Source organism: Salvelinus fontinalis, chromosome 1 (genome assembly GCF_029448725.1).
Source record: "Salvelinus fontinalis isolate EN_2023a chromosome 1, ASM2944872v1, whole genome shotgun sequence".
Classification (NCBI taxonomy): Eukaryota; Metazoa; Chordata; class Actinopteri; order Salmoniformes; family Salmonidae; genus Salvelinus; species Salvelinus fontinalis.
This window is the reverse complement of record NC_074665.1, coordinates 38,796,031-38,808,037: the sequence shown is the minus strand read 5'-3', so window position 1 is coordinate 38,808,037 and position 12,007 is coordinate 38,796,031. Positions and strand designations below refer to the sequence as shown.

The 12,007-nt window shown below is 40.0% G+C and overlaps 1 protein-coding gene across 2 annotated transcripts; it reads right to left on the bottom strand.

Annotated features, from left to right (window-relative positions):
* Positions 1 to 3,165: 3,165 nt before the first annotated feature.
* Positions 3,166 to 11,378, bottom strand: LOC129854039 (gamma-crystallin S-1-like). 2 transcript variants are annotated; one of them, XM_055920667.1, is made up of 4 exons: positions 11,217 to 11,377; positions 6,418 to 6,472; positions 5,740 to 5,982; positions 3,166 to 5,263 (listed from the first exon to the last, which is right to left on the bottom strand). In XM_055920667.1, exons 2-4 carry the CDS (start codon positions 6,427 to 6,429, stop codon positions 4,976 to 4,978), a joined length of 543 nt encoding a protein of 180 aa, XP_055776642.1. In that variant the 5' UTR covers positions 6,430 to 6,472; positions 11,217 to 11,377; the 3' UTR covers positions 3,166 to 4,975. The 2 variants fall into 2 exon arrangements, with proteins under 2 accessions (XP_055776642.1, XP_055776633.1); XM_055920658.1 differs by having other exon boundaries at positions 6,418 to 11,378.
* Positions 11,379 to 12,007: the final 629 nt, after the last annotated feature.

Here is a 12,007-nt window from a genome sequence, read left to right as displayed (position 1 = left end):
TCAGTAGTGTTTAAATTGCAACCTTATATATGGATCTGTATGTGACTGTGGGGGTCAACAAACCACTTTCAGAAACCACACACATGAAAGCAGCAGGAGGCTGTTTTGTATCTGCAACAGTATCGGACCGTGTAAAGTATTAAGATGACCTGGAAATGAATGAAGAGGTGGTGAACGGTTGCACAGGAAATTGAATGGTCAAAGTATACGTGTGTGTGTTTCTACGCTATATATACAAAAGTATGTGGAGACCTGTTCAAATGAGTGAATTCAGCTTTTTCAGCCATACCTGTTGCTGACAGGTGTATAAAATCGAACACACAGTCAAGCAAAGAGGCACTGAGTTTGAAGGTAGGCCTTGAAATACATCCACAGGTACGCCTCCAATTGATTCAAATTATGTAAATTACCCTATCAGAAGCTTCTAAAGCCATGACATAATTGTCTGGAAGTTTCCAAGCTGTTTAAAGGCACAGTCAACTTAGTGTATCTAAACTTCTGACCCACTGGAATTATGATACAGTGAAATAATCTGTAAACAATTGTTGGAAAAATGACTTGTAATGCACAAAGTAGATGTCCTAACCGACTTGCCAAATCTATAGTTTGTTAACAAGAAATGGTTGAAAAACAAGTTTTAATGACTTCAACTGTACATGCATGCATACATACAGTACCAGTCAAAGTTTGGACAGACCTAGTAATTCCAGGGTTTTCTTTATTTTTACTATTTTCTACATTGTATAATAATAGGGAAGACCTCAAAACTATGAACTAACACATATGGAATCATGTAGTAATAAAAAAAAGTGTTCAACAAATCTAAATATATTTTAGATTCTTCAAAGTAGCCACCCTTTGCCTTGATGACAGCTTTGCATACTCAACCAGCTTCATGAGGAATGCATTTCCAACAGTCTTGAAGGAGTTCCCACATATGCTGACCACATGTTGGCTGCTTTTCCTTCACTGTGCGGTCTAACTCCTCCCAAACCATCTCAATTGGGTTGAGGTCCGGTCATCTGATGCAGCACTCCATCACTCTCCTTCTTGGTCAAATAGCCCTTACTTAGCCTGGAGGTGTGTTGGGTCATTGTCCTGTTGAAAAACAAATGATAGTCCCACCAAGCACAAACCAGATGGGATGGAATATTGTTGCAGAATGCTGTGGTAGCCATGCTGGTTAAGTGTGCCTCAATTTCTAAATAAATCACTGACTGTGTCACCAGCAAAGCACCATCACACATCCTCTCCCATGCTTCATGGTGGGAACCACACATACGGAGATCATCTGTTCACCTACTGTGTCTCAGAGACACAGCGGTTGGAACCAAAAACCTAATTTGTACTAATCAGACCAAAGGACATGTCCATTGCATGTTTCTTGGCCCAAGCAAGTCTCTTCTTATTGGTGGCCTTTTAGTAGGGGTTTCTTTGCATGAATCAGGCCTTCATGGTTGAATTTCTGCAGTCTCCTCTGAACAGTTGATGTGTCTGTTACTTCCATTCTGTGAAGCATTTATTTGGGATGCAATTTCTGAGGCTGGTAACTTGAAGGAACTTATCCTTTCCAGCAGAGGTAACTCTGGGTCTTCCTTTCCTGTTGCAGTCCTCATGATAGCCAGTTTCCTCAAAGCACTTGATGGTTTTTATGATTGCATTTTTATTTATTATTTTAAAAAATGTAACATTTATTTAACTAGGCAAGTCAGTTAACCTCTCTTGGGTACATGAGACGTTTAACGTCCCACCTCTTCAACAGCCAGCGAAACTGCTGTGCGCCAAATTCAAATACAGAAATACTAATTATAAAAATTCAGAAAACAAAACATATTTTACATAGGTTTAAAGATGAACTTCTTGTGAATCTAACCACGGTGTCAGATTTAAAAAATGCTTTACGGCGAAAGCATACCTTATGATTATTTGGGAACATAGCCCACTAGACAAATCATTACAAACAGTAACCAGCCAAGTTGAACAGTTACACGAGTCAGAAATAGAGATAAAATGAATCCCTTACCTTTGATGATCTTCATATGGTTGCACTCAGCAGACATTCATTTAATAAATGTTCCTTTTGTTTGATAAAGTCTCTTTATATCTAAAAACCTCAGTTTTGTTCACACGTTTTCTTCAGTAATCCACAGGCTCAAACGCAGTCAAAACAGGAGGACAAAAAAATCTAAATTGTATCCGTAAAGTTCATAGAAACATGTCAAACGATGTTTACCCGGTTACTCAGGTTGTTTTTAGCCTAAATAATCGATAATATTTCCACCGGACAATAACGTCGTCAATTTAGAAGGTAAACAAGAAAGGCACTCTCTCGGTCTCTCGCATGAAAAAGCTCTGTGACACTTTAGGGTCCACTCATTCAGACTGCTCTTACTCCCTCATTTTTCAGAAAACAAGCCTGAAACAATTTCTAAAGACTGTTGACATATAGTGGAAGGCATAGAAACTGCAATTTGAGTCCTAAGTCAATGGATACTGTAATGGAATTGAATAGAAAACTACAAAACCAAAAAAGATCCTACTTCCCGAATACATTTTTCTCAGGTTTTTGCCTGCCAAATCAGTTCTGTTATACTCAGACACTATTTTAACAGTTTTGGAAACTTTAGAGTGTTTTCTATCCAAATCTACCAGTTATATGCATATTATATCTTCTGGGCCCGAGATGCAGGCAGTTTAATTTGTTCATGCATTTCAACCAAAATTCCTACCCTAGAGAAGTTAAGAACAAATTCATATTTACAATGACGGCCTACCCCGGACGACGCGGGGCCAATTGTTCGTCGCCCTATGGGACTCCCAATCATGACCGGATGTGATACAGCCTGGATTCGAACCAGGGACTGTAGTTGGAGTGAAGGAAAGCAGCCAACAAGTGCTCAGCATATGTGGGAACTCATTCAAGACTGTTGGAAATGCATTCCTCATGAAGCTGGTTGAGAGAATGCCAAGAGTAGGCAAAGCTGTCATCAAGGCAAATGGTGGCTACCTTAAATAATCTAAACTATGATATATTTTGATTTGTTTAACACTTTTTTTTGGTTACTACATGTTATTGTGTTATTTCATAGTTTTGAAATAAAATAGTAAAAATGTCTCCACAAAATAGTAAAAATGTAGAGAATCCCTTTAAGTAGGTGTGTCCAATCTTTTAACTGGTACTGTATGTATATGTATATACACATAAATATTTATCTCAACAAAAATATAAATGCAATGATTTTACTGAATTACAGTTCATATAAGGAAATCAGTCAATTTAAATAAATTTGTCCCATTGTATGGATTTCACATGACTGGGATGGGGTGCAGCCATGGATGGGCCTGGGTGGGCATAGCCCCACCCACTTGGTAGACAGGCCCACCCACTGGGGAGCAAGGACCAGCCTATCAGAAAAAAATAAAATTCCACACAAGGGCTTTAGTACAGACACATGCTCCTCAGTTTCATCAGCTGTCCAGGTGGCTGGTCTCAGACGATCCCGGATGTGGAGGTCCTAGGCTGGCGTGGTTCCACGTGGTGTGCGGTTGTGAGGCCGATTGTGCCAAATTCTCTAAAACGATGTTGGAGGCAGCTTAAAGTATCGAAATTAACATTCAATTCTCTGGCAACAGCTCTGGTGGACATTCCTGCAGTCAGCATGCCAATTGCACATTCCCTCAACTTGAGACATCTGTAGTGTTGGCCTTATTTTCCCCAGCACAAGGTGCACCTGTGTAATGATCATGCTGTTTAATCAGCTTCTTCATATGCCTCACCTGTCAGGAGGATGGATTATATTGTCATAGGTGTAATGCTCACTAACAGGGATGTCAAGAAATTTGTGCACAATTTGAGAGAAATATGCTTTTGTGTGTATGGAACATTTCTGGGAGTTTTTATTTCAGCTCGTGAAACATGCGACCAACACTTTACATGCCGCGTTTTTGTTCAGTGTATATATCCATCCATTCGTCGTGTGTGTCTGTCAACCCCCCGCACTAGGTCTCGGCAGTATGTTTTTGTATAGTGACACCACAGGTTGGACATTTTGTGCAATTTGTGCCTCCCCCCTCCACTCATAAATGTTTATGGTAAAAATGATTTGTAATCATGATTGGTAACTGGCCCTAATTGATTTGACTACATTTTTTAAATATAAACTTTTTTCCCCTTCTGTTTTTCATGTTTATGGTCACATGTTTGTCAGTACAGGTCCATAGTGAAAGTTTATCTTTGGTTCCTCATGCCACAGATTCTTTGAATAATAAATATGATGTACAGTTTGGTACTTGATGTTCTCAATCACGTTTGTTTCACAATCACGGTGGGAAATAATATTTTTGTACCCCTTGATTTATTGTTTTTTTTTGTTAATATGAATCATTATTGTGATTGATATGATTGCTCAAACTTGATTTACTTGTAGTGAACGTCAAAAACACCAACATTGAAATACCTCACACTTCAAACATCAGCTGGTAAGATTATGTTATATTCCAAACAGTGCTACATTGACAAGTTAACAAAGTAACTTTGTCGTAGACACATGAAGTTCACGTATTTCGATATAGGTCAGAATAATGTTAAAAAACACACCACAATTTAAGCAGTCTGTTGGAAAAAATTGCAAATGTTTTTGCTGCTGCATGCTGCATTAGTGACACAATTAAGTATACTGTCCCTGCAGTCCACTCGTTTATTATTCAATGTGAGGGGATGGTATGTATAAATTGACTTCTGTCTGCATAAAGCCCTTTAAATGTTATATACAAATCTACACCAGGATTCCAATCCGCTGCTTGCTTTCTTCAGCCCAGCCATATTCTCAGTAAGTGGTCTAATTACTAAAGGACAATCTCCTTATTCCCTGATATCAGCCATATTCTGAGATTGACTCATGTTGTCATCCCCTCTACATATGTATAGACTTCTGCAGGCTGTCAGACAGATCTAGACAGCGATCTAAAGACGGCTTTATTGGTTGTTTTGCTTCAGCTCTGTGACGCGACGCACCGAGCCGATGGTGGAACTCATGCTGCCCCAGTCGCTGTGCTTGTTGTACTCGCCGGGGCGCAGGAAGTACTGATGGCCCCTGTAGTTTGGGTGCTCGTGGAGGATCCAGTAGCCCTCCATAACATTGCAGGAGGAAATGTCTCTCCGGTGGAAGCGGTCCTGCAGGTTGGGGCAGTCGTCGCTCAGCTCCATCATCTTTCCCCCAAAGTCTGATCTCTCAAAGATCTTCATCCTGTAGTTTCCATTGTACTGTGCAAGGAGAAAATGTATTCATGTCATAGAACTGAAATAATGTTTTTTTCAATGTTAGACTTTTAGGCGTGAACGTTATATGAAGGCTTGGAAAGTTTGTGAAACTACATGAACTCCCTAGCTACACAGAATATTGTCATAACAATTAATTAACAGCTGTTGTAAACAGTCATGACAGCTGATGTAAGCTTATGGGAATCTTGAATCTGAGAACATCTGACAGCTTCCACCTGAAAGACATCTCCTGCAGTGTTAGGTAGGGCTCGCAAAAAAAACTGTTGTTTTGGTCAATTGCAATTGGCAAGGCATACCTCCTACAAACATTCCTAAATATTGGTTTGTGTCAAGTCAATTGCCTATAACCATGTCCAATTTATACCAGCTGTTATGAATGTTTACAAAGGTAAAACAGATTCAAGAGCATTTGTTTGTGTTATGTTGTGTCATGACGGTCAAGATATAGCCGTTCTCACAGCTGGGATTATGCGACAGGAGCGGATGCAGTCGTTGAAGCCGGACCAGCGATGGTGGTCAGGGTACTTCCCCCTTGTCAGCATGTACTGGTACCCAGAAAAGTTAGGCTTCTCATAGGCCATCCAGCACCCATTGTCCACCCGAATGGAGTTACATCGGGAGAAGTGGGAGTGCATGTCAGCGCAGTCACCACTGCACTCATAGTGGCGTCCCTCAAAATTCCTGCCCTCGTAGAAGATGATCTGAACAGAGAGCTTCTAAAGTTAATGGGAGTACAGGCAGAAGCACATCTCTACATTTTAATCAAACTAGTTAAGAACCTTTCTGGTTGAAAAACACCCTTGTGTTTGGATTTACACATGAAATTGACTGCAAATATATTTGAGAATGGCACAAAGGATAGGAGAACACCTATTTTCCTAGCCTTGGTCCCAGATCTGAATGTGCCGTCTCACCAACACCTATTGTCATTGACGATGTCATGCCAAACAACGGCCACAGGAGTTGGTTATACAGCACATCAGATCTAGAACCAGGGGCAAAAAAACATCTGGGATCATACTACAATTATGATTTCAGACAAAACTTGTGACTAAATCTGAAATGGAACGGCAATAGACTTGAAAAGGCGGTCTGTATTGTTTTTGTTTCTTTGGAAAATGATATGTTCTGCTTACCTTACCCATCATGACTGTGGAGGTCAACAGGACAGGCCTGTCCTCATCCCAGAGCCTTTTATGTGTCAGAGAAAAAGGATAGAGCATTGTTATTAAAATCACGTGAGTTATCATGTCAGCACAAACTGTTCTATCTACCCCTATGACACTGAGCACATGTCAACCTCATGCTCCCTTTAGATTGAATTCCACATTGTTATGCAAATACAGTGAGACTATTTACTAGGTCCGGACAATAGAGTTGCACACTTGGTGTTTGGTCCCGAGAAAAACATTGCTCAGAACAGGTTTGGAAAAGGTTAGTTGGAAAACTGGACTTCACAAACATCCCCGTCTGCCCCCCACCTGTTTTACTCTCACAGCCATATTTAAATAATACGATGTATAATAATCTTTGTTCAAGTAAACAGTTTTCAGGTTCCGTCTTGGAATATCCTCATATACTGCATTTACATATTTATGTTACTGTACATATACAATAAACCACTATGGGTTCTTCCTCTTTGTGGAAAATGGAATAATTGAACTTGAATCTCGGGACTCTATTGATTTAGATCGTCAAACAAAAGTAGAGAAAGAGTACTATAATTTATCAGTACTATAATATGTTTATTATAGTCCTAAGGTGCATTCCCACTTTAGGAGACAGGGGGTGCAATAGGCCTGGCTAATAAAGTCAGACAGCTCGTTACAACATCAGATGGGCTAACGTTCCTCAAGTTATAACACGTTAGTTTCTTACTGGACCCTGGCAATCTGAATGGTTAACTAGCTAATGAACTAATGTTTTCCCTCCATAGTATGTTGTTAATTTTCAGAATGAGAGAATTAGGTGAAAATGAGGCGTTGCTTGTTAAACAAGTGTAGCTGGGCCTGGCTTAAGCTGAATGCCACTAGAGGTTAAAGGAACACCACACACTTTCCCTCTTTCTCACTTTTTCAATACAGTGGAAAAAAGGGATATGGCAGGAGTACTCTGCCTGAAAGAGATCAATTATGCCAACATACAGTTTGAACCCCTACTGTTTCTGGCCCCACCCTGCCCAGCCATCTAGATGTGTGAAGGTTAGTGTTTTTCCTGTAGGGAAGCTAATTATCCATGTATGACCTTCCTGGGAGTGTGTAAATTTAAAAAAATAAATACATTTTTTTTTTCAATGTTCTCTATAGTTATGTACTTAAAAATATATCAATTGACCAATTTGGCACATTTGGGCAGACTTGATTCAAAATGTTGTGCAGTAATGTAATGCTTCACTGGATCCGCCTGAAACTATGCTACCATCTGGTGGCTAAAATCTAAATTGCACCTAAATTCATGGCCTTTCTCTTTAAAAAAATATAAGTTTTTTTTTTTGTATTATCTTTTATCAGATCTAATGTGTTTTTCTCCTACATTAATTTCACATTTCCACAAACTTAAGTGTTTCCTTTCAAATGGTATCAAGAATATGCATATCCTTGCTTCAGGTCCTGAGCTACAGGCAGTTAGCTTTGGGTATGTCATTTTAGGCAGAAATTGAAAAAAAGGGTCCGATCCCTTAAGAGTTAAGAAAAAAGACGGCAAGTGACTGTGTGACTAGCACCTGTTCTCTCTTTATCCTCCCTGCTGCAGCGACCACCACATAACGTAAGTGTGTGTGTATAGTGCTGTCCGTGTTGCTGTTGCTTCAACATAATTTCACATTTCTGACTGAAAAGTTGTTACCGAAATCCCCTAATTTGTTTAAGGAAACATTCCCTCAACGCTTGCTCTCTTTACGTGACACATGTATGCTTCGCATGTCCCGTTAGATTACAAAATATTTTTTCTGACCTTTTGGAACAATGTAATTAAGACTAAATAAATTCTAATCACACAGTCTGTTTTTTTGTAAAGCCTTTATTGCATTAGACTAAACAGTTGCATGCATTCGTGAATGCAATTTCCGAAATGGAACAGTTTAGGCTTATTTTATTGTTTACGTTAATTATTCAATGGTCTCTTTTAAAAAAACTAAAATGCTTGATTGCATTTCACATCATAAATTACTTGTGTGATGACATGAACTAATAAATGATTGATTGATACAGTAGTATATATATATATACACACACACACTCACATAAGTTATGATATAAAGACTAAACAGGATATGCTCTTAGGCCTACAGCTTGATGGTGGTTATACAAGGCTGAGATCCAGAGCCATAAGTCCTCCGAATCAATGTGTCGGAGAAAACCCCGTTCAACTGGCGACCAGGGTCAGCCTGCAGGCACCCGGCCTGCCACAAGGAGTTGCTAGGGCGCGTTGAGCCGTGTAAAGCCCCCATGGCCAAACCCTCCCCTAACCCGGACGATGCTGGGCCAATTGTGCGCCGTCTTATGGGACTCCCGACCATGGACGGTTGTGGCACAGCCCGGAATGAACAGCCCTGGTCAGTAGTAATGCCTCTAGCACTGCGATGCAGTGCCTTAGACTGCTGCGCCACTCGGGAGGCCCTATAAATATAATTTTTCGGACAATTTGGAACAGTGTAAACAATGCTAAACACATTCTAAATAATACCAGTGAGGCTGGTCTAACGAAAAAAAGTAAAGTCTTTACAGCATAGCAAAGATATTTAAAACAGATTGTTTTTGTGAAATTGTTGCGTGAGGCTCACGGAATCAGTAGGCTATCAACCAAACACTCAAACAGAAGCAGGATCTGTCTTATTTCTGTAGATAGATATATGGATGATTTATAAAACCAGGCACATAACAGTTAGGCTATTGATTAGAGACCTAATTTTAAGTTGATCTCACCTAGAAAAAAAAGATCTCACCTGGATCTCATCAAGATCTCACCTAGAAAAAAAATTGCCTAGGTAATAATTGTAAGAATTTCTTCACTGTCCGGCAGGCTCAATTGTATGCAAACACGTGGTGGCATAGAAAGAAAGGAAAAGTTAGATATTCTTCAGGAGATGTGCTTCAAAAGTACAGTAGCTAGGATTCATGTAGGCCCAATGTAGGCTATATCTCTTTTTTTATGGTGCTCCTGAACCCTGTGTTTTGTAAGGGTTGGCAATTATTGTCATTAAAGGGGCAATTTGCAGTTACTACATCACTTTTGGGATTTAATAAACCCATTGATTCTTGAATATAATTTATAAATTCCCCACAAGCTTAGTTTAACAGTCGTACCCCATCAGTAGCCAAAATATAAGCTTGTTTTTCCAGTGTTTGTAAAAAAATCTATAAAAGTAAGCAAACAGCCTCATCCCTAAACCTTTTACTGAAACAGTGTTGGGAGAATGCTTTATTGATTCAACTGCTGATTGCCGCTTCAATACCGATAATATTTATCATTGTGCTCCTACATTTCTGTGTGCTCCTACATTTTAAACTTGGGAGCACGTGCTCCTTGTAAAAAATGTCACGTAGAGCCCTGCCGAGTTTGACATTGGTCAGGTAAATGCCTTACTCTGCTTATCTTAATAGGCAGACTGTCATAATCATAAACATATGCCAATTTAAAACACCTGGTTTTCTGATTAATCTTTCGAATTATTAGGACATGTAAACACCTTAATTGGTTTTCCAGCTGTGTATTTGATCTGCGCATGTGCTAGCACCATCTGTGTGAGCCTCCCTCTTTAGCGCAATGGAGTTTAGAATTTGTTTTCACATACAGACTTTATATGTCTGAACTCAGAATCAACTAGGCTTCCCAAATATAACATGGTGGTAGAACCTTTATTTTGATTGCCGATTTTCTGCATTTATCAAAGTCCCATTATAGGGAGCCTGATTTCAGATGTGTCCATGTAAGCACGATTATTAAGGAAATCGTTCTTCTTGCAAAGCATATAAACTATTATATTAATCTGACTATCCACAATAATTGTATTATTGTCTGCATGTAACCGTATTCACTGTGGTACAGTTTAACTAACTGTGACCATGTGCTGTTCAGGGAAGCCCATGGACTTGCTGTGTGAGGAGGGAGGACCGCTGGGCCATGCTTAAGTCTGTCACACTGAGGTGGAGAGTCCTGTGATCACAGCCGTTCAGACTGAGGAAGGTGACACCACATCAGCCAAGTTTGAAACAGCCAGAATAGACCTAGTGTCTGTCCCAAACTAGAGGACCACAAACAATCCCCAAACCAGGTGAGTCCAAATGCAGGAAGTTAGAGGGCTCGAAGTGCGGTCACTGAGTGAGCTGTGTGGAGAATAGGATCATGTTCAGTACACTGTAGCAAAATGTTTCAAAGTCCAGGTAATCCTTCCGTTTCAGTCCATTTTCTTCTTATTAGGGGGCTAAAGAACACGACAGTCTACTTTGCTTGGTTGAATAAGCTGGAATCCCATTCTGCTTGGTCACTGTTTTATTAGCCTTGCATACCATGTGCAAGAAGGCTTTATTATCCAAGGAAAGTGTATCTCACATCTCCACTCCTTAGGATCTACCTCTAGTCTTCTAATTTGGATAGCCAGGACAGATGTTAGGACACACAACATACCAGTAATTTTCATGATAGCATATAGACAGGTTGGTTGTTTAGCAACAACACCGACGCATGCACAACTATGGCAAAACGGACTGGGTTGGCTTAGATTGTTAACATGTAAGCTATATTTCTTCTCCAATGTTTATTGAAAATGTAAATACATTTGGACAATAAGCACTTGTCTCTCAAATACATTGTTACAGTTGTTGGTTAGCTAGCAAATGTTTTGCCATATTAGCATTGACATGAAATCAGTCCAAATGCCTCAAAACAAGACATGGTATCAAGAACAAAATGAAACTCTCTGAAACGAGCCACTTACGATTCCCCACGTGGCAGTTAATTGTTATTCTTGCTAGCATTCTGGCCATCCAGAATCACAACACGCCGACTTCTGCCACATGAAACCGCGCACATTGTTTTGACGTTGTCAGCTAACCCATCTATAGAAGATTTCTCTAGAAAGAATGAATTCATGAATGAAGTTCACCAGCTGAACAGAAGGTAGCAGCAGTCACCCATGAATGGAGTCTGTCTGTGTTGTGTTGGATGCCTATGAATAGAGCTTATGTTTTCTGCTGTAATTCTCATGAATGAGGCTCAATGACACCCATCTATCACAGGGTCTCCTTTCAGTTCGCCTCAACTGAATTGGTATCCTGAGAGAGTCCACATTGATATCCTGAGAGAGTCCACATTGAGAAACGGTATTGAATTAATAATATTCAGAGTGAATGAATACCAACATAATATACAATGATCAGGCAAGGGAAGCGTTAAGTATAACAACTGCTCATATTTCAGCTTGTGACCACCCTCTCTCTTCTCTTTCTGTGTACGTCCCAAATTGCACCCTATTCCCTATGTAGTACTCTAGTTTTAACCAGGGCTCATTGGGCCCATAGCTATTGTCAAAAGTAGTGCACCATATAGGGAGTAGGGTGCCATTTGGGATATTGACAGTCACTCTCACACTCAGTAAAAATAGGCCCATATCCTCGTTCATATAAGCCATTGGATACACAGTGAACCAGGAAAGCCTGGTAAAGTAGGGTACAGTACGCCTGGCCAGAACACAAACATAAACACAGACGAGGCCGAGGGGTGCAGATC

What these genes read in the sequence shown, in the direction of transcription:
- LOC129854039 (XM_055920658.1), bottom strand. Translation starts at nt 6,531, where the DNA reads ATGATAACTCACGTGATTTTAATAACAATGCTCTATCCTTTTTCTCTG. An exon ending in CCACAGTCATGATGGGTAAG is followed by an intron (nt 5,983 to 6,417) that starts GTAAGCAGAACA and finishes CTCTCTGTTCAG; the next exon opens with ATCATCTTCTACGAGGGCAG. An exon ending in CCTGTCGCATAATCCCAGCT is followed by an intron (nt 5,264 to 5,739) that starts GTGAGAACGGCT and finishes CTCCTTGCACAG; the next exon opens with TACAATGGAAACTACAGGAT.